The sequence below is a fragment of the Toxorhynchites rutilus genome, chromosome 2 (assembly GCF_029784135.1).
Source record: "Toxorhynchites rutilus septentrionalis strain SRP chromosome 2, ASM2978413v1, whole genome shotgun sequence".
Taxonomy (NCBI): Eukaryota; Metazoa; Arthropoda; class Insecta; order Diptera; family Culicidae; genus Toxorhynchites; species Toxorhynchites rutilus.
The window spans coordinates 63,352,421-63,375,522 of NC_073745.1; the positions used below are offsets into that span (position 1 = coordinate 63,352,421).

General features: G+C 36.9%; 1 protein-coding gene across 9 annotated transcripts in view; it reads right to left on the reverse strand.

The window, feature by feature from the left end:
- Nucleotides 1-23,102, reverse strand: part of LOC129764654 (trehalase) — a 122,290-nt gene that overhangs the window by 26,238 nt on the left and 72,950 nt on the right. Inside the window, exons 1-2 of one of the 9 annotated variants that reach the window (XM_055763943.1) lie at nucleotides 14,012-14,163; nucleotides 5,005-5,375 (exon numbers count right to left, since the gene is read on the reverse strand). The exons of 4 other annotated variants lie outside the window; for them this stretch is intronic. In XM_055763943.1, the coding sequence (XP_055619918.1) occupies nucleotides 5,005-5,165 (161 nt within the window). In that variant the 5' untranslated portion in view covers nucleotides 5,166-5,375; nucleotides 14,012-14,163. Of the gene's footprint in view, nucleotides 1-5,004; nucleotides 5,380-10,769; nucleotides 10,806-14,011; nucleotides 14,164-23,102 lie in introns of those variants that run through there. 4 more of the 9 variants (XM_055763947.1, XM_055763946.1, XM_055763944.1 and 1 more) reach the window with 4 other exon arrangements.

Sequence of the window (23,102 nt, forward strand, 5' to 3'; positions counted from 1 at the left end):
AGCGAAAACATGGAAAACATCGAAAAACACATTTTTATGAAACATTTGGCCTATTATTTCGAAAACCAGTACCGTTCTGAATCATATTTCGGACGCTTAAGGCATAGGATGCAGAAAACAGATCTAAACTTTCTGCACAGATATTATTTGGTTGATATTTTTAATAAATTAGTTCAATATACTTTTAAGCTTTCTACTTTGGTATCTATTTGATTGAAAACATAAAAAAAATCATCGAATAAAATGCTTTTCAAATGAAGCGAATAAGAATCAAACTTCGGACACTAAATCAAATTTCGGACAGATTGAATTCAAATTTACGACACTTTATTTTGTAATTTTTTGGACGAAAATTACATTACACTTGATTATATTTTATATACAACTGTGAAACACTTACCAAGCAAACTGTTAACAATGATGAGAACTTATGAAACAAGGATAAATTTAAATATTTATGAAAGGGTAAATTCTACGTGCTCACGCTAAGGAAACGTCAAACATTGCATTAAGCATTTCAAGATATTAGAACAAAGTGTTCGAAATATGATGTTGTCCGAAATATGATTCAGAACGGTATATTGAACTGTAAGAAACTGCTTTTAAGTTCTGGAAAACATAAGTTTCTAAAAATATAATCGTAGTTCTTCTTAACATGTCCGCCTTACCCCTATTTCCCCTAATTTTTCAGACGTCGCTTAAGATTCCGATAACAAGACTGCATTTGAAATCATGGGTAGCAATCGGTTGTGTGGTGAACTCTCAAGATCGAAATAGCCATTAAAACTTTTCTCAATTTCACTGAACGACGTTAAGAGTGTGTAGAATCACAGTAAGCATATTTGTAATTAGGATAAGTTCACTGCTTTACATCATGGCGTCCCCTGAACAAGCGTATCGCGAACCGGTTCTGCAATGGAAATTCCGGACTATTCGCTCAATTGTCGATTTATCTCAGTCCTGAAATGATTTGGAGAACGTCCGTGGCAGAAAAACAAAGGCAGCTGATCTGAAAACTCGGTTGAAAAAGAGGATCTTTTCAAACGGAATCTAGAGACGCAACAGGTTGCCAAAGTTTGCCTATGTTCAGGCTGACCAAACGTACCGTTTTTTCGACCATTCAGGATTGTCCCGTCTTTTTATCAATTTGTACAGAAAATGTATCTGTAATGCTGCCCTGTTGTACCACGATTAATTTGGAACCCCATGCCTCAGACTGCTTCTCATCAGAGATTAGTTGATCCGAATGATGAAGAAGGGAGCAGCTTACAGTCATAGTACACTGGAGTCGTTTTTTACGCGGGGGATTTGTTCCGCGTAAATTCCAAAATCCGTGTAAAAATAAACCGGGTAGTTTTTCAAATCCGTGTAACAATCTAACAAACAGTGAATTATTAGTTTAAAATGCCACCCATATTCTAACAATTGATTTACTGAATTTTTTGCATACTACAATCATGATATCTGTATCTCCTTTTTGTTTCTCAGCTACTAATCAGTGATACAATACAAACTTATTTGATGAAGAGTCACATCATTTAGCATATTGAATTTTTACGCGGTTGATACGTGCCGCTTAAATTTCGAAATCAGCTTAAAAAACAGCGTAAATTCCGAAATCCGCGTGAATCCCAAAAACCGGGTAAAAAAGCCACGCAAAAGTAAAAGAAAACCGCGCATAAAAAAAACCCCGTAAAAAGCTGCTTCAGTGTACTCTGACGAATCCAATGGAAAGCACTCCACTGGGAAACGTCGTTGACCGCAAGATTGAGACCTCGCAAAACTTCCAGGCTACGTTTTTGTCAACACGATAAGGTTATGATCGTATGAAAATCGTTCAGCTTGGTAAATTGTACAAAAACTGCCTGAGCGATCACGGGACTGCATCGTGTAAGTTCTAAATTCGATACGATGTCTAATAGTATCAAGAACGTCACCATCCACTATTACATGCGGTTCGGTCAAGAATTGTTATGAACACTTATCGTCACGTCCAAGGCGAGATAATGTTCCGGATTATTCCCATGGCACTGCGATGGAAATGCTTGCGTTTTTGGATGAAGAAGCATCGATAATATTGGTGGAACGGACGACATCTCACTGGCCTGGGGTAGCAAAAGTTCATGAGCCCCTGACCCGGACACCTGGACAGCTGACGTTACACGGAACGAGGGGTATTCGCCGAAGCAGAATCTGCGGGTATCCTCCATCGGCAGTACAAACGGTGACTAGAAAGCCGAAGCCAAAACGGAATTTTGTCGAGTATCACAAAGATGTTTCCAACGAAGACCTGCACAACTTACTGGGGCAGCAGTACGTAGTGGAGGAATCAGAAATGGCCGAGTCGAAAGAAGAAGATACAACGGCTCGTGTTGGTGACTGTTTCGAAACCGGGATGCTGCTGAAAACTGAAGAGCTGAAGTTATCCAACAGTTACCCGATGGCGGTACGCCGAATGACACCAAAGTTTTTTGACAACGTACGAATGCAGATTGTGGAGTATCTTCAAAAGGGATACGCGCATATAACGAGCTGGCTAATTTGACTAAAGGGTCATCGTGGTTCCTCCCAATAAATGTTGTACGAAAAAGCCTGAGAAAATGCGAGTGGTCTGGCGGTCGATGGCGTTTCTTCAAATTTACAGCCGTTTCCGCTAGAGGCCTCTCGGATACGGAGGAGATTTCAGCGAAACCGGCAAACCGATAAAAAGTTTCCATATGTACCGAATGAGAGGCAAAGAAAGATGTAGACTTTCAGCATCGAAAGCGTTCATAACGTTGTGGTTCACATGCTACTCCGTACGCTTAGTGCTATCCGAAGCAGGGTTCTCTCGTTCTCGTTTATGTCATGGGGAAATTGGGGGAAATGACTGAGGATCATATTTGAACAAACGAAAGGGAGTTATTCAGAGAAACGTTCAATCGGCAAACATTGCTCCGAACATTCGTTATGTACACATTATGATCGATAGCCAAATTATTAGACTTGAAACATTGATCAGAGACTCCTTTTTCGGGAATGGCAATGTATAGCATCACTTTTTTGCTTAAAATTAGATATTTTTCCCTGTTGGGTGGGAACCGCTACGTCCATTGTTTTGAACTATTCTGCTCATGATTGTATAGGTGACGTAAGCGAAATGCATAAAATCGATGCTTAATATGCAAACAAACATTTGTTGGTCGATAACATTTGAGCAATTTTGAAAAAACGTTTTCGAATAATTACAGATTGAACGCATAACTGACGTAGTTGCATACAGGTTTCATACATTGTTGGAACAACAACCAATTACCAGTTTTTTTATACTACAAGGTTAATCTACATATGAACCAAATTCTTTGCAGAGTCCAAACAAGCCTTTTATGATAGTGTCCTGTTAGTATTTTCTTATAGATGAATATAAGAACAATTGAACGCTCCTCATATAATTATTATTATCTGTTCTCTGCCCTGCAATGAATGTAGAGAAGCAATCTGTTTCTATATGTTGTAATGATTCAAATTTGCACTTGTATTTACATGCAGATTTGAAAGGTAGGTAGAGAAAAAATATTGTATCTCAGCATTGTTACTTATCAAATACGAAAATATATCAGTTGTTAGCATTGTAGCTCATCAAATTCGACATCGAATCATGCAATGTACTGAGCATTTCATATCCAGTCTACGATTTGACGATTTAACCACAGCTATATGAAAATTTTACTGAAAATTCAACAATTGATTTGCGACCATTGGTTTTGAATATTTAACTCAAGTTCAATGAATCACAACGATAACATTTTTTACACTTATTTCAAATTTTTTTTTGCTAATTAAATACAAAAAGTTTCAATCAATTTAAATCTCTGACAGATCAATACATTTGGCATGCTCCTGACGGTGACGTTTTGACTATTATCGTTACTATAAATATTAATGCTACAGACAAAGCAAACTGGTGCTTACGTCAAGCTATGCGAACAAATGTCCATTGAAGCGATTGATTGTCCGCATAAATTGGCGTAAGCATTTTCCAAATTGGAAAAAATACGTTTTAACTCACAAAATCTGCTAGGCCCTCTTTTTATAAACTGGACAGATAATTTCATTAGAAATTTATATGGTTATGCTTTTGGGTCAAAAAACAGCAAATATGCGTTTTCATAAAACTAATGGTGTTGGTGATTACGTCACCTATGCCAACATGGGCAGTATTGTGGTATTGAGGTAAATAATATTCAAACTGACGAGAAAAAGTAGCGTAATCTTTGGTCCCTGAAATAATATCGATCATCCTCGGGGATGTTTTGACTTCGGAAGAGGTAAGTAACTTTCGTCATCCAAAACGAAAAATATCCGGACCCAGCATTCTGCGACTTCGGTATTTTACCATCGAAACTTTTTCGTCAGTACATTCCGCTGCTATTGACTTCTTTCTGCACTTTATTCCAACGCTTTTCCCGGCAAAGCCTTGGGTAAGCCAGATATAGCTAGTCTACATGGAGAAAAATTTGGATGAATGGATATTTTGTTTTCTGAACAAGCAAAGGTTTTTCATCTCCACAAAAAGGGCTGTCATTTCCTTACACCTAATATGCCAAATGATTCAGAATGATGCTGTTTATATGATTCTTAATGAAGTGCAAATATGAACGAGATATTTATCAAGAACATAACAAAAATAAAATAATAAAAAACACAAAACTACCTTGACCATAAGTAACATTCGGCTGGTTATATACTATATTTACTAGAAACTCCAATTTTCCCTCTCGGGAACCATCTAATGACGCATTAACCGCATAATTGTGGATCCCCTCCGTTTCATCGGAGGGATGGCGAAATGAACCCCTCCCGCTCCCCAATTATCTACACACCATCGTTTCGCCAACTTACCACCCACTTGCTACTGGCTCAACTGGGGGGCTCGACACTTTGTCGACAGCACAACGATCGCTCGAGTGTGTGTATGCGTGTTGGCGACAGAAGACGTAAGAAAAAAAAACACCCGCTGCTTACCTTGGGCAGCTTGGGGGAACCTCCGTCGTTTGCAACCGGTTGTCGACGACTTGCGGGAATTTTTCTATCATAACAGCTCCGTGCAGCACGTGCACCAGGGCACATAGCGCGAACAGGGTATGACGCAGTGCACCCCGAACTGGTTCAGCCGCGTTGGACATTGTGGCGTTTTTTTGTTGTTGTCGTTTGTTTTGCTATTTTTTGCACACTATCGCTACCGCGAATTTGTTTCTTTTTGCGGCGTTTTATGTACACACACTAGTTTTTTTTTTTTTTGTTAAGTATCCTTCAACTGTGTCTCTGCTGTTTTGTTTTTGCCTTACACTTAGTTTCTCCGATTACTATTATTACTATTTGTATAACACAGTACACTAGAAGCGAATATCACCGGTGTGAATGACTAGATTTGTTTCTGGTCTTACGAAGGGAGAGCTTCACGGTGATTTGTGCATGATTTCAGTCGTGGATTGCATTTGCGTGCCGATCGATTAAGACTGCTGGGTGTCAACAGCTGCTAGGGTGTTTTATACGAAAGCCTTTTCGCTTTAGGTACTAGAGTAAGGGATTGATTTGTAATTGTGTCAAAGGTTCTGGAATTTCCACAATGCGGCAACTACCCTGATGCTGATTTCGAAATAAGTTGTAAGATGTGGAAAATTTTGTATGTTTTCGTTGTATTCACACATACACAGCGAAGTCGTATCATAATTTTTTCAGGTAACTGATATACAATCTCCTCATATTGCATATTCTATCTCAGGTAGTGTTTTAGAGTTTCACATTGATCTCTGTTTATCGCAAGTGATAGAGGCGCTATATGATGAAACAGAGTGTTTGAAGAGGTGTAGGTGAATCGAATTTTCTCTGGAAATACTGGTATAATTGATAATAATAATTGAATAACAAATTTTAAACGAAGTAACTGAAGTGGTAAAACGTTCGGAAGGAAATTTTATTATCAAAAAAATGGTAATAAAATTCCTTTCGACCGTTTTATCAATTCTGTTACACAAACATTCAACGCATCGTTTTAAAATAAAAACTAAGGAATAACCATGTGGAGCCATGTGGTTCCCATTCGATTTGTTTACAGATTTATGTGATAATGCATCAAAGTCCGCAGATTACTGCCTTTCACAGATATTACACAACGATGCAATGTGTGATTAACCAACGTAACTGACATATCAGATCACGTTCAGTGTAACTACGTGAAGTCATTAGATAGATACCGCAGGGATGTATTATTGTGTATTGATTTTTCCAGGTGCGTGTGGCATCAATTTTAGCGCAGGACAACAGTCATTTGATTTAATTGTAGATTTATATTTCTTAATTGTACCGCACTGTTCCTGTTTTGTATATTATAAACTGAAAAAGTCGCAGCTGGTTATTTTATATACACAATACAGAAGAACGATATGCGGAGCAATTGGTGGCGAATCTCACATTGGTCTTCCAAAATTCCGTATGTGTTAACTAAGTTCCTAGAACAGATTTTGTATAAAATGGCGTCACATGATTATATTACGAGAATGTTTTGGAAATTAAAGATGCTATTTGACGTTGCCAATCCAAGCGACCTATATAAACATGGAGGCGATCTGGCGTAGCGGTAACATCCATACCTCTCACGCTAAGGGTCACGAGTTCAATTTTCACTCCCGACATTCTTCCGAAATGGAAGGTAAAAGTGACGAACCAGCCAAATGTGTTGAAAGTCACTATAATACAGAAATAAAAAAAAACTTATATAAACATAAAAGTTTTGACGGGATAGTGGGAATCACATTACTTGGGAATTCACGGGTTTTTCAATAATGAAATTGTTTTCAACTAGACCTATATATAACTTATGTTCCAAAGCGCTTGGAAATTTTCCTTGAATTCGTATTGAATTCTCCGCGGGACTCAAGCACTGGAGAAAAATAACCTTGTGTAACATTGGCACAACTCTCTCCCAGCCGAGGACTGGAAATACTTCTGAAATGGACAGAAAACTCATGAGTTTTGGACCAAGACAACACACAAGCTCAAAGCGTCATCATTATTCGTAACTTTTTTGGTCAAAAAATTTAACGCACCTTTTTTCCAATTTAATATCCGGTGAATTGCTCGTTGCCTTGGTATACGAGGTCTGTTAAAAATATCGCTACTGTCGAAACTACGAGTTACTCGATTTAATTTTTTGTAGCGTTATGTTGGTTATCATGTCTTCCACTTCTGCTAACGAGTTCGGCCATTCTGAATGTTCAGTTAATTTTTGAAAGTTGCTTTGCTTGGACGAACCAAATTTGATCCAGAGAGCCTGGAGCCTGGTACCTAGTGACGAGTCAAGGGTTCAAGCTGTCAAAAATTTACTGAACATTCAAAATGGATGAACTAATTGACAGAAGATGAGGAACTACTAACATATTTATTTATTTTTTTATTTATTTAATTAGCTGACCCGGCAAACTTCGTCCCGCCCAAAATTGGGTTTTTGTTATCAACACCTTCAAACATTCACGTTTTCTTACTATGAGCAAGTTCATGGGTCCAATCGCAGAACTGTTCAGACACAATTCTTATTCAAGATTTTTCAACCACTTGCAAATAACATGTTTCTCCGTTACATGGAATAAATGTTTTATACAGAAAATATCTCACTACAAATAAAGGCGCTAAAAAAATTCGTGTCCAAAAGCGCGGTGTAAATAAACAGAAAGAATGCAGTGATTGCTGCGATGACAAAATGTGCAAGAGAACGGTGCGGTCGTAAACACTGAGAGAAGCTTTTCCTCAACTTTATAGAGCAAGTATTAAATGGTTGCCGTTGACACCAATGTTTTTGTTATATCAAAATTTAAAGTCCCTTCAGAGAAGAGAAGTGGAACATGAGAGAAAAAAGTGGCAACGATTTGTGGCAAGAAAATGTAAACAGTGAAAAAATTGACAGATGATTTACGCTCTAAAAATTGTACATAATGTTAAGATGTCTTTAAAACGGTGGGAGACGTCATATATCAGGCTGTCAAAAAAGTCCTGCGGTATTTTTTTTTGAATTTCCATTTGTTCATAAAATTAGTTATAATCATCTGTCAAATATGCGCCGTTTTGTTCGATGACTTGTTCCCAACGAGATGCCAACTTCATAATACCCCTGTTATAGAAGCTCGCTTCCTTATTGGCAAAAAACTCGGATAGCCAATTTTCACAGGCCTCTTTTGTGGCTAACTTCTGACTACCTAGCTCGTTCGCCATGGACAAAAACCGGTGGTAGTCACTTGGTGCAAGGTCCGGACTATACGGCGGATGCAAAAGAACCTCCCATCCGAGCTCCCGGAGCTTCTGGCGCGTCACCAAAAAAGTGTGTGGCCTGGCGTTGTCCTGATGGAAGACAATGTGGCCTTTGTTTATCAAAGATGGCCTCTTCTTCATGAGTGCTACCTTCAAGCGGTCCAGTTGTTGGCAGTACAGGTCCGAGTTGAGCGTTTGGCCATAGGGAAGCAGCTCATAATAGATTATTCCTTGACAATCCCACCAAACACACAGCAGAACCTTCCTGGCCGTTAATGAGGGCTTGGTCTTCCAGGAGCGTGGCGCATTTTCGACGACCTCTACACCAGAACGAAAACGTTGAAACCATCGTTGTGCGGTGGAAATGGAAACTGTATCGGGTCCATAAACTGCACAAATTTTATTGGCAGCTTGAGATGCATTTTTGCCTTTGTCATAGTAGTACTAGATGACTAGATGGAAACAAAGACTAACTTCAGTGTTCCCTTCAAAGTGATTGAATTCAATCGCAACGAATGGGAAGAAGGTGGTCCCAAAACTAGTCACTCGTGTTTTATACCGATAGATCTAAAATTGGTAAATCTACGGGAGCTGGGATTACTGGAACAGGAATCGACATGTCAATTCCAATGGGACATAATACAAGCTATTCTAACATGTACAAATATTTGTTTGGCTAGAAAATAGAGGTATGCCAATATCTGTTTCTTCTCAGATAGCCAAGCAGCTCTTAATGCAGTAAAAGCAAACACATGTCAGTCAAAGCCAGTTTGAGAATGTATTCTATCCTTAAACAACTAGCTGCTACTAACGCAGTTAATCTATACTGGGTGCCTGGTCACTGCGGTATAGAAATCAATGAAAAAGCCGATCTCTTAGCAAGATTATGATCTTCAACTGAATTCGTCGGGCCTGAGCCATTTTGTGGACTATCAACATCATGCATGAAATCTGAGCTCAAAACCTGGGAAATATCAATGATCGAAGCCAACTGGAGGGCTCCATCAACACCAAGTACATTAACAGGTCTATTGACCGGACACTGTCGGAGCAGATATAACCTTAAAAAAATCGGAAAACTGACAGATGATAACTGTCGTTTCTGCAATTTCGAAGCTGAAACTTCGGAACATTTACTGTGTCAATGCAGTACACTAATTCAGCGAAGACTGCGCATTCTTGGAAAGGGCGTTCTTATGCCTAACGAGATTTGGTCTGCGGAACCAAAAAAAGGTAAGGAACTTCATAAAGGAAGTCATACCTTCGTGAGGCCATATGCAAAATCCTGGTGCGACTATCACTTATTCCCTGAGTGATGGAACGAACTGACACTGCATACATGGCAAACTGGAGTGCACTACAATAGATCAAACTAATGGTCGCAGTGGTACAATGCTCCTGCAGAAGACGAAGATGGGTTGGAGGAAATATGAGTTTTCCACAGCAATTGGGATTTTTTTGACTCAAGTATAACTTTTGAAAAGGGCGTATCGATTTTAGTAAGAGAAATCTTTCATAATTTATATCTCATAAACTATGAGTTGTACCGAAATAGTGTCTTAGAAAGAGTTGTAAAATATTGATGTAAAAATTTGAAAAAAAATATACACTGAGAGAAAACATAGTACTTTTTTTTATTTACAAAAAAAAACTTTAATTTGCAATATCTAAAATATGTATTTTTAAATTTTTTCGTATAAAATAGGAGTCGTGTGGTAAATTTAAAAAAAAAATGAGTCCATGATGGTAAAACAGTTTTTGACGAACTTTGTGGAACATTGAATTTTTAAGAATTTTCGAAACTTTGAATTTTTGTATGTTAACTATCATTTTCAGCCACAAATTGTGAATCATGATGTGACTTAAAATAAAAAAGCTCTTTATCAATCTCCTTCTAAGTGCAGCCATTCTCGAGATATTTGAAAAAGAATTTCAATTTTATTGTTTTTTTAAATTTTTTTTTCCAAAATATATTTTTTTTAAATTTTTCATATAAAATATAAAAACTTTGTGGAACATAACATTTTAATGAACTTCGAATTTTTGTATGTTAACTATCATTTTTAGCCACAAATTATGATTTCTGATGTGATTTTAAACAAAAAAGTTCTTTATCAATCTCCCTCTGAATGCAGCCATTCTCGAAATGAAATCGTTGGAGGCAAAAAAGTTGCCACTACCCGTAAAAAGGGTTTGAAAAAAAAATTCCTAGCTTCGAACACGCATTTGTAAAAAATGTCCTGAATAAAATGATATTTCGATCAGCCATGTACAAAAAAATCCATAACAAAAATCCAATCCACTAGCGGGGGATTGTAGCTGTGAATGAATGATTCCGCGAGGAATGGCTCTATAAGATGCTCTATCTAAATGGCTTTCAAGAGTGCCACAAATTTACCAAGAATGGTTTTCAATCTATGTATCGTTAATAGGCGAAACCGGTATTTTTTTGCGATCGGCTATCATCAGAATATTGATACTCTTACCAGTTCGTGGCTTTGGGGACAGCATCTTTTGGCGCACTATTTTTATACATTTGAAAATTAAGAGAAAAAGAAAAAAAGCAAATTAATGTTCCAATTAGTATAATAATGTTCCAATTAAACCAGTTTTTATTCCATGCAATGAAATGTGTAAAGCCGCAGATTGATGAGATCATTGAGAGAGGTTTCCGCAAATGACACCTTTTTTTAGTATTCGTTTATGTGTCCGATTCGAACTACGGGGATTTTTGACAATTGCTGCAACGTTTATTTATAGCACGGGTTGTTTTCAGTTTCCGTCAACTTAATATACACACTGTTGCGTACTGTTCCCGTCGGCATGGAATTGTGGGTACTTATGAGTTATTCCGGGTAATTTGTTGAACACAACAGAATAAAAAGTTGGATTTAAATCCATCAATTTGATATTGTGTTTGGTTGACGATATGTTTTTGTTTTTTGGTACAATATAAATATATGTTTGCGTAGATTGCGTAGCGAACATTCATTTTTTGTGTACCGTTTTGTCTCAAATTCCGAACACTTGAGCTTTGTTGGCCATTCAACAGTGTCCCATTACTCAAAATGGTACTTTTTAGCGAAATTAATTTGATTTTTGGGTACAATAGAGCCTTCTTTTTCATTTGACTTAAAAAAAATTATTTACAAATATATTTTCATGGTGAAAAATTAAAAATTACATTAATCACATTTGTCTCAAATTCCGAACACCATTTATGTCATTGATTCATATTTCGAACACTTTTGTCTCAGATTCCGAACAGACAAAAAGCATTTGTTTAGAAAATTCATAACTTTTGAACTACTGGACCGATTCGCTATATCAAAATAAAGCGAATAAGCTTTTGAATCATAATATAATTCTTTTGTGGGAAAATGCTCTACTCGCAAGAAAATAGGATTTTGTTTTCGTAATTATCGATTGTGTTCGTTTTTTATAGTTTACATGGTTTCGGGACCAATGGCGCTATATATTTTTATATTTTTTCTTGAAAGTTGAGGATTTTTTACATAACATTTCCAAAGATCAGAGGTGTGTTTTTTATCGTTTTTGAATTATTATTTTTTTCAAAGTTAACATGATTTAGTCTTCGTTCGATATTCCTATGCGACTAGACGAGACCTATACGAATAGGATTCCATTTTTTTTAGCAATTACAATATTTTTTCAAAGAAGACTAGTACATTAACTTCAACTTAATATAATTCAAATGTTATGAATTTTTGGAAAATGTCATTTTTGGGAAAAAAGGGTAACATGATTTTTAGACCATAGATTAACTTTGAAAAATTATAATCCAAAAACAAAAATAAACACATTTCTGATTTTTGGATATGTTATGTAAAAAAGCTCTCAAGCTTTCAAGAAAAAATATAAAAAAATATCATCCCTGGTCCATGACCATCCCTGGTCCAAATATCATCCCTGGTCCATGAGACCATGAAAACTATAAAATACAAATACGTATTATGAAAATAAAATTCAAATTCATCAAATTTGCAGATGTAGTATTTTCTCAAAAAAGACCAGCCAACTGGTTTAATTTAATATGTCGATCATCTGAATCGGTCCAGTAGTTCAAAAGTTATGGTTTTTTGAAAAAAAGTTATTTTTGGAAAAAAATTAGAAAAAATGAGTTTTTGGACCACCCTAAAATGGAATATCACCCTAACAAAAAAATTAAATAATACGGGTCTGATATTTTGCTATAAAGAACAAAACTACCACTTCTCGCGGAAATCGGAGAACCACTTAATCGGGTTGGTATGGAATGGCTGTATAATCGAATCAGTATATAATCGAGTCCGATCTGTTACTTCAGGACCCCGGTTTTGTTATTGTGGTTTTAGTTGAAAACCTGGCTAAGAAAATCAATTTTACTCTCGTTGGTTTGCATCTGCGATTTGCGTTTTGCAAGGAAAGCGCTTGCTAACATTTGTTGACAAATGGTCTTTTTATATTGTTGCTCTAGAATTGGATTGTCCTTGTACCCCAACTTGTGAACTATCGCTGTATTTGCCGGAAAATAGTGTGTTCCAACATCTTTTATCGGAATTCGATCTATGCGTCGTAACTTGATTCAAATTCCGAGCTCTACTTCAATACTACTTTTAATGAATATTTCTGCACAAAATATCATTTTTTTTCATCTATTTATTATAGTCGCTTACCTTTTCTAGCACTTAATTTGAAAACAGTAAACAAAATAGTTGAAAAAACTACAAAAACTGAAAGATTAACGACACTTGTCTTTTACGGAATTTGCTAACGCAAACATTTTATCATTGGTTTTGACTGTCACTTTTCTTGCAAATGTTTAATATTATAAATTATAGGCTGTATTGGCTGTACCTGTAAATGACGTGAAAATGTAGCCTATAACCCAAAAAAATGTCAAGACTCTCATTATTCAACTACCTATAACATTAAAGTTCAATAAATTTACATTTAAAATTAAGTGTTCGGAAAATGCAAAGAAACTTGATTCAAATTCCGAACACTACTTCAATACTAATTTTAATGAATATTTCTGCATGAAATACCTTTTTTTTCATCCATTTATTGTAGATTATCACCTTTTCTAGCACTTAACATGAAAAAAAGCAAACAAAAAATTAAAAGAACTACAAAAACTGAGAAAAAACGATGCTTGGTTTTTACCCAATTTGCTAACGACTTTTCGCAAGTTAACTGTGTTACTTCTAACAAAACATTTGATAACAACGAATCCATCATTTTGATATACGTGATAGGATATAGATAGAAGGCAATCGTGACGAATGAGTGGTGTTACTGCTTGTCACCCATCTCACGATAGGATGTATGGATTCAGATGGCTGAAGGAGGTTTACAGACGTTTGACAAGAATATATACAGTGTTGTATTACAGGCTTAGAAATATTACTTATGATCATAAATTTTCACTAGAACTTATCAGTGACAGAAGGTCCTTTGAGAAGCACTTATAATTAGTTATTCCATTTCTCAGTTTAAATCTCGAGAACACCTTTTAAGCGTCGTTGACAATCATGCACTCTTAACGCGTATTGAGATCCACGACTGATTCACATAAACAGAACTAAATTTTTAAACACAGGATAACGAACGAAGAAGTGGTAATTGCATTGCACGGTCGTTTATTCACGCGATAAAGCCACCATCACCGGAATGTATTCTCGGTGAGAATGAATTTGCGCCGAACTCTTCCAAACCGCACACATACCTCCCACCCACGAGAGCACAACGCGCGCGCGCCTCTTTCCACGAGTTTGATTTTCGTCCACAAATCGCGATCTAACTGTGAGGAGGATCCACAATCTCCCGCGAGAAACCTGTGCGATCCTAACTGCCACACGTTTGGCAGGTGAGTGAATTGGGCGAAATTTATACGCTCAACTTTAAACCGTGGAGAAGACACCCGCGCCGCGAGCGCTCGGAGAACGGATACAACACCGCGGCGCATACACCTGTTCTGTGGCGGTGAGCGATTGATGAGCTTCTCCAGCTGATAACACTATGTAAGCCTGGGAGGGCGGGTGCATATCAAATCTCCCGAAAAAAGCAGACTTTTGTCTCAATATATGGATCTATTGTTGATAATTTCGGGTTGGTGCAATTTTCAGTTGTACTAGCAATATTCGTTGTGTCATCCCAATGGGGGTGTGCAAAATTAGGGAATGCCGTTTTTTATCCTCTCCGGCACTTCAGTGAACGTGATGCTATCGATCGGAAAGAAGAAAAAAGCTGGGCATGTATGTAATTGGATTTGTTGAATCCGAAGTGGAAGACATGTTCGAGGCACAGGATTTTTAATTGGACATGGACACGTTGTCGAGTTCGCTGATTGAAGGGTGTAATTTGCGGCATTAATTGAATTCTCTCTTTTTTTGAGCGATATGATTGAGAACTGATTATCAACGTTATAGACTTTATTTCTACTGGGAACAATAACCATTTATGAAAGGTCGGAATTTACACTACTCCGAAAGTTTTTTTAGGCTGAACATGCAATTATACACGAAATATTTTGGAAAATATTTATTGAGAGGACACTTGTTTGAGCATGAAAACAGAAGGTACAAAACTTACGTTTTCATGCAGCCGATGATCAGATTCATTGACTGTAACCATTCTGGGAGTTTTGAGAGAATGGTTTAAGTCTGAAACATAAGGAGCTGAGTCATATTGTCAATTTCAATCTATTCCCGTAGTAATAACAATTGGAAGTTATCGTCGTCTATTCTTGTAGTTTTCCAAATTACAGGTTGTATCGATATACGATACTGTAGGCGAAATAATTATATTGCACAATGATAACTTTGTATGGAAATACTAAAATAATCCGTCTGATGACAGCTTCTCGTACTTCAGATAATGGATGGTTGTAGTTATTGATATATCGTTAACAAGATCGAAAAATTTCAGATTTATGCTCATGGGAAAAAAAATGCCAAAAATATTTAGTCGTTTTGGATTGGTCCTTTCAGTTGTGCCTTACAGGGTGTTAAAAATTGAGGTTTTATTCTTTTTTTTCTTTATTTAGGCTCATTAGCATTTTAGCTGTAACATAGTCGGGTTTTAATCGTATACATGTCACATGTTAAGATTTCTATAAATTGCAATTAACACAGTAGTTAGTAGCCATTTAGGCGTGAGAGTATTCTTTCTGTTCATCCATTGTTCAGCAAACCGGACAGCGGGGAGACAGTTGATATTGATCATTGTTGGGTTATTAATAGCATAACAGCCCGATGATTCTTGCAGAGCAGAGCATACAACTATGGATGGTATGGATGCAACTATCTTTGTTCCACCTTGGATCGATCTCCATCGCTGATGATGGTTACGTAGACGCAGTTATTCTATAACAACACAAAGATAGAGGGCCCTGATTTATGAACTAACCATCGATCGCTTAGTGAACGAATGCGCAACCAATATGGCTATGAAGACCCCCCAAAAAATGGAAGTTAACAAAGAGAAAAGTCGGTACATTTACTTTTTTACCATAGTTTTGAGTGAGCATCGATGAGTGTACATCGAGTGATATCATGAGGACGCATTTTTCTTTCAGTGATACACAAATTCTCCCGAATATCGAATACCCCGATTCGACTCGCTGTTTCAAACAACGTTTTTATATTATTGACATATAAATTATCTTCCTTCACACTCGAAAAGCAATACTTTTCAATAACATTTAAGATAGAAAAATATCATAAATTTATGTCTCAAACATTTAAGTCGCAATTGTGGAATCTCACAACAACAGTCGTACAATGTTTTTTTTTTATCTTCGCTTGTTTTACGTCGGCATATTTCCGCCACTTTAGTGCCAATCACCGACATCAGGGAGGCGACTCCACCTGTTCCTACCTATCAGACTCAACAACTCATGAGCCGGGCCAACTTCTTTTACTTCCCTTCCGAAGGAAGACGTAACCAGAGATTTTTCGCCTCAGAAAATCCCAACGACGCCAGCTGGGATTGAACCCAGGCCGATCGGATTGTGAGGCTGTTACGCTAACCACACAACCACTGGCGCCGTCTGTCGTACAATGTTGATCGAAGTTGTTTTGTTTTTTATTTTGGCAGGTCTAGATTAATCTCATTTGAAAGGTGACTCGAGTGGCTCTTGAATATAAACAAAGGGCAGTAAAAATTACATGACAAACAGCATAAACATGAAAATGCAGGTGTCAGTTTTGCCCGTAATTGTTCTACGAATTCTGTTATCAACCCTTAAAAATAACCTACTCTACCTAAATGTATCCTAGTATTCCATCCTTTTACTGGAGAAAATGTGTCACTCTTCTAAACTCGACCGCGAGTAATCGGTTCTCTACCTTATTAACCATAAAATTAAGGAAACATGTTTATACAGTAAATCTGAATCCGGACCTTTTTTAATCCGGACACTTTTTCATTACATTCAATATCATGCCAGAACCATGACATTTTTTGCATGTTGAATTAATGTAATTGATAGTTACTATTGTGTCAATTTAGTTTAGTGTCAACTATAGTACCTTGCTGTTAACAAAAAAAAAAGTCAAAAATCAAAAATCATTGTGAATTTCACGAACCCGTGTCCGGAATAAAAAGCACATTCAGAAAATGATTTTAAATCCGGACGGTCAAAAGTTGACGATTAAATTTCTCATTGAAGGAGTTGCATAAGGGTATGTTAGAAGCCTTAGTATGGATTATGGAGTGTGGAGCAAAGATTTTCAATCTGGGAAACCGCAAAACTCTTCGGTATACAGGACGGGGTCGATTATATAACCCGTTTGTATATACGTGGGTAACTTTGCAACTTTGTCTGTAGCGCTGTCCCACATTAATAGAAATTAAACCCCCTTCCTGTTGACCGATTGGCGATTGAAAAAATGGCGCCATCTTGTAGGGGCGGCCATTTTGGATTTTCATTTTTCAGGAATAACTGTTTACTAATCAATCCCTTGCATTTGATACCCATATGGATGGGGTTTAGAGGAAATATGTAATCCACCATTTTGTAGCGGCCGCCATCTTGGATTTACATTTTTCATAAGTAACTGTATTCTACTAATCAAACCCTTTCATTTGATACCCATATTGATGAGGGTTTGAAAAAAAAAATATGTATCACCATTTTGTGGTGGCGGCCATTTTGGATATGCATTTTTCATAAATAACTGTGTTCACTAGTCAAGCTCTTTCATTTGATACCCATATTGAATGGATTTTAAAAAAATATATGTGTGTGTCGTAATTTTGTGGTGGTGGCCATTTTGAATTTGAATTTTTCATAAATAACTGTGTTCTACTAGTCAATTCCTTTCGTTTGATACCCATACTAATAGGGTTCTGAGAGAATATGTAATTCGCCATTTTGTAGCGGCCGCCATCTTGGATTTACATTATTCATAAATTACTGTATTCTTCTAATCAAGCCCTTTCATTTGATACCCATATTGATAGGATTTTGAAAATATATATATATGGCGCCATCTTGTAGTGATCATTTTGTGAAAATACAATAAATAATTTCTATCAAAGAATTGCGTAAATTGTAAGGGGTTGTATCTAGGACACGACCGCATATTTTCGACGTAGAACTACGCAATTATATTATGCAATCCACTTGTTTAACACTTCGAATATTATTTTAGAATGCATCGAAATTTTTGTAATAGATTATGTTCTTCGTTACAAATAAATTTGATAAGCGTCCTTTTACGTTTGATATGATGCCTAGGACTACCAAAATATGTGAACGGAAGAATTGTCAAACGATCATTGTATTTTACATTTCCCTCTGAAAATATCACACATCTCATGTTTGCGTAGTTCTCGAACCGCGAAAGTTCATTCACCTGAAATGACGATTTTCCAAGGCTTCTCAGTTTAAAAGTACGTTTTAGGGAAACATATTCCGGTCTGCACAACGAAAAGCGAGTACAACAGTACTCAATACCAAAAAATACCCCCGACTTGCACGGATTTCGAAGCATTACTATACATACTATTAAAAATATAGTTTGGTTCCTTTAAACTTGTATAACTTGTATAACTTTTGCGAAGACTAAAACAATGACACCTAGCGGGGATCTACTGTTAACTTCTTCGCGTACGATTTAATTTTCAAAAGAACTAAATGCAAATGCTTCGATGGGTTCCGCTCGTCTGCGCGTCTTAGCGCCTTGCGATATGCAATCATTTGGTCGATGTTCAGACAGACTGGACTAAGTAACAAAATGAGAAAAAAAAAGTTAATAGTAGCGAACAATCAAAAATTTTAAGACCTACATTCTACTTTTATCAGATCACACTTATGCTGCAAATAGCCAGGTTTGTTGCATAAATTTATTTTGACTGATCAGCAAAAGTGATAATAGTATGCATACAATCGCCACGTCTTTGTCACAACCAGAAAATGGAAGGAATTTAAAATGAAATGTTGGATTCCTTCGCATCAGGAGATTCTTCCTTTGTCCTTCAGTGAACAGAGAAAAGTAACTCATACTGAAATCCAATATACGGATACTTCACATGCCAAATCGATTAACTCAATTTTTTGAATATTTTAAAATTTTAGTATCAAAGCACTTATTAGCCCCTAACTGTATATATTCAAAACAAATTTCTTTAATAAGTATTAACACCACTAAATAACAAAATCTTTTTAGCCATTGAATAATAAATAATAATAAAACATATTATATTTTATCATTTTTCTAAATATCTTGTTTTATGGAGTTATTCGATTTGGCAATTGAAGCATCCATATATGTTTTTCAGACAATTCATAGTTATTGAAAAGTGGACAAAGTGGACCAAGTGCCAGAGAGTAAAAAACTTTTCACCATACATTTCAGATCCAACCATGGTCTTTCATTGACTGCAGGTACTCTTTTTAAACGGTTTTATTTAGCTTGCTCTGTAATCTGTAATTCATGTTTGTAACATGTTTATCTGTAGCGCTGACCCACATTAATAGATATTTGACCCCCTTCCTGTTCACCGATTGATCTGAAATTCGGAACACACCTTTATCTCTGTAGGCATTATAAAACTGCGTATTTCAAGATCTGGAAAATCCAAGATGGCGGCCGCTACAAGATGGCGGATAACATATTTTCTAAAAACCTCATCAATATGGGTTTTCCAAAACCACATCAATATGGGTATCAAATGAAAGGACTTGACTAGTAGAATACGGTTATTTAAGAAAAATGCAAATCCAAGATGGCTGCCACTACAAAATGTCGGACTACATATTTTCTCAAAACTTCATTAGTATGAGTATCAAATGAAAGGGCTTGACTAGTAGAATACGGTTATTTATGATAAATGTAAATCCAATATGGCTACCACTACAAAATGGCGGACTACATATTTTCTCAAAACTCTATTATTATGGGTATCAAATGAAAAGGCCTTTGAATGCAAGCGGATAAGTGATTTGATCTAGTTCTTTTCATCGACTCATTTGAACATAACTCAACTGCAAACATTTTTCCAGCTTATTTGACAATGTGGACGATAGATCAGAACCCCTATAGCAAAATCAAATTGAAACGTTTTTGAACGTTGAGTTATTCACGAAAGAAAAAGTTGATGAAGAGAAATCGATCAAGTCACTTACACCCCTTGCATTCTAAGCCCCTCATGTTACATTTCACATCGACTGAGACTCGATGTTGTACGTGAAAGGATTGAAGCGCCAAAATGATAAATGATGCTGTAGATGTCCGGGAACTAGGCATCGAACTCCACGAGATCCAGCCGGAGATTGGATCGCTTAACTCGACAAACTTTCGGGAAAAAATCGGGTCTACACATCACATTTTCATCGATCTGATACTGTTGATAGAGAAGATTTCAACGAGGTGATGAACTTTCGTGCTTGATGTTTAACAAATATATACCAAGAATTTATAATTTTAAATCTTACCGCTGAACATTTTTCCATTTTTTTAAAGTCATTAACCCTTTCGCTACGAGCGTCGCCACACAAGACACAAGACGTCAGAATGATACTGTGAATTAAATTATCAAGAATTTTGATTTGACGGAGCACAATGCCGTAGCGAAAGGGTTAAGAACAAGTTACCCCTAAATAATAGACCCTTTTCGACAGTATTGAAGACATAAAAACAAATTCGCTGCGTGATCTGAAGGCAATTCCTCTGTTCCGATCACTGGATTGTTCGTTGGGAAAAGTATATTGCTTCAGAGATGAGAAACGGGTCTATTTCGAAGGCGATAATAAAAATTTGATGATAAATACACATGGACTGAAAAGTCCCGGGAATACTAATGAAAACAATTGTTTTTTGAGCAAAGCTGTAGTTATTCCTCAACATAGTTTCCGTCGAGGGTAATACACTTGATATAGCGAGTTTCCAACATTTTGATTCTCTTTCTGTAGTACGAAACGTGCCTCAGTGCCACTCTGCAGACTGCCTCTTGGACTCAGGAGTGTGGAAAGGAGTCATCTTGATTACGCTTCAACAACGTCAAACCGGTTGTTGAATCATCAATGCGCCGCTGTTTTTGGTCGATTGTCAGCAAACCCATCCACCGGACAGCATTTTTCATGTCCGAAATGTCCACTCGTTCTATTGAAATGGCTATGGCCTCAGCTAACTCGCGTTGTTTCTTTGAGACACCCCTAAATCATGTCCGATTGAACTGAAACTTTGCACAGGTCATTTTTTCGGCCAATTAACAAAATGTACATGGTCGGTTCTTTAAATTCGATAATTATTTTTTTTCCATACCTTCATACCCACTCAGTCTCAAAAGATCGATTTTCGGCCAAAAACTTTTTTTTCGAGATGACACCAGATCTCGACGTTTTATGCATTTTTCGCTTTTCCAAATTCCCCTGGTGAAATATCGAAAGCGTAAAACTCAACAAGATACAGAAACACGTATCAATCAGCTTGTTGAGCAAACTAATATCCCAATCAAATAGCAGTAAATTCTGAAGAATATGCCCGATACGCAAAGAGAAGGTTTAGGCGTGAGGAACAATTATTATAACAATTATTGTTCCAATTATTAATTATTATCTATGTATCGATGCGCTTTTTGAAAGAAGTTGAAACGGTGGGCATTTTATTTTGTTCATGATTGTGAAATATGTTTTGTTTAATGGTGAGAAGGCACTACCAAAGACGATACTCAGTTACTTAACGGTATTGCGGTTGACCGGCAGAGAGCTAACATACTAATGTCCATTGTAAACTATGTATTTCGAGGCATTGATTCTGTGCCAAGAATATGGCATTTTATTCGTGATGATTTGTAATCTACTTTGACACAATTCGGACAGTTTAAGTGAAGTTGTGAGGTGGAAGTTTCTGTGCAAGATGATTCCACAGACTAACGTAGGCATTAAGAAACAGGCTAGTTAGATGTGTTTAACCAGCTCCTTCTCGGTGATCTCGGTCTGCTGCTTAGACACGACCGGTTTTGACTGCCGCTTCCGCTTTAATATTCATTTTGGCCAGACTACCGTTGGGTCGGTTGATCTGGAAAACATCCAAAAAACATTGTGCTAGTTTACCCGGAGCAGCCATGTGAAGCCGGCGCGTGCATTTGATCGTATGACCAAGAATAAGAAGACATCAACACTGGAATCGGTTTTCCCCAACAGTATTATTTGAAGTTCTACAAAATCATCTGTGTAAATCGGGAGACACAATAAAGTCATATTCAGTGCGATTTGAGGCGAAGAATGCATCCGCAAATCTAAAGGAAACAAACGCTTCATTCAGGACCGATTATGTAAGTGACATAATATTTCGACAATGAGAATGATTCAACGTGACTTACTTGCTGAGACAAGAGAAAAAATTTGCAACACTTGACTAACATCAAACAAAACTCCATTTGTACCATCACCGAAAAAAAAATCCGTTATCAAACAATTTGTTAATTTTTTTCGCTAAGATAAAAGTTTCTCTGTACCACAGTTTACGGGCTAACCCACTAAATGAATTCGAGTGTCCAACATTTAACGTTAATTGATCATTTCAGTAACAGTAGAACTTCGATAAACTGCAGAATTGAGTAACGAGATCACTTGGAAAATGAAAAACACGGATATCCCAACATAGGATTAAAAATGAGCTACAAATATCAAAAAAGAAAGATATTTCAGCATGAATATTTTGTATTATCAATATATAAATTATCAAACTATCCATTTGTAGGGTCGTGTACACCAATGGACAGGGATGCGATCTGGCGTAGATTTATTTATTTATTTATTTGGTAAATCAACATACACTTTACTGTCCTAATGATATTAATGAAAATCTCTTATCATAACAATTAAATTTCATCGAACCGCACTTCGTGAAATATGGTAGTTGAAACCCGAAGCTACTTTGTAAAACAGCCGCTGCAGGCCTTGAACGACTGCATCCATAGCTAGTACGACGGAAAGGTACGCGACGGAAGACGTAGTTTCGTAGAGTGCGAGATTGAACGTTAAAATTGATGTTTTCGAGGATCACTGGGCATTCTGTTCTAGCCATCAAGACGTCATACATCAATAAGGCGCGGTTTAGATCTCTCCGTACATGTAGCGTTTCTAGACTTATTAGTTGGCATCGGCTCTCATAACTTGGCAGTTGATGAGGGTTGTTCCACGGTAGACGCCGTAGAGCGAACCGAATAAACCGTTTCTGCACGGCTTCAATCCTGTTGACTCCATTCAGGTAATATGGATTCCAAAACGATGAGCAATATTCCAGCGTAGAGCGAACTAAAGCACTGAATAGAGATTTCAAGCAATAGACATCGGTGAAATCCCT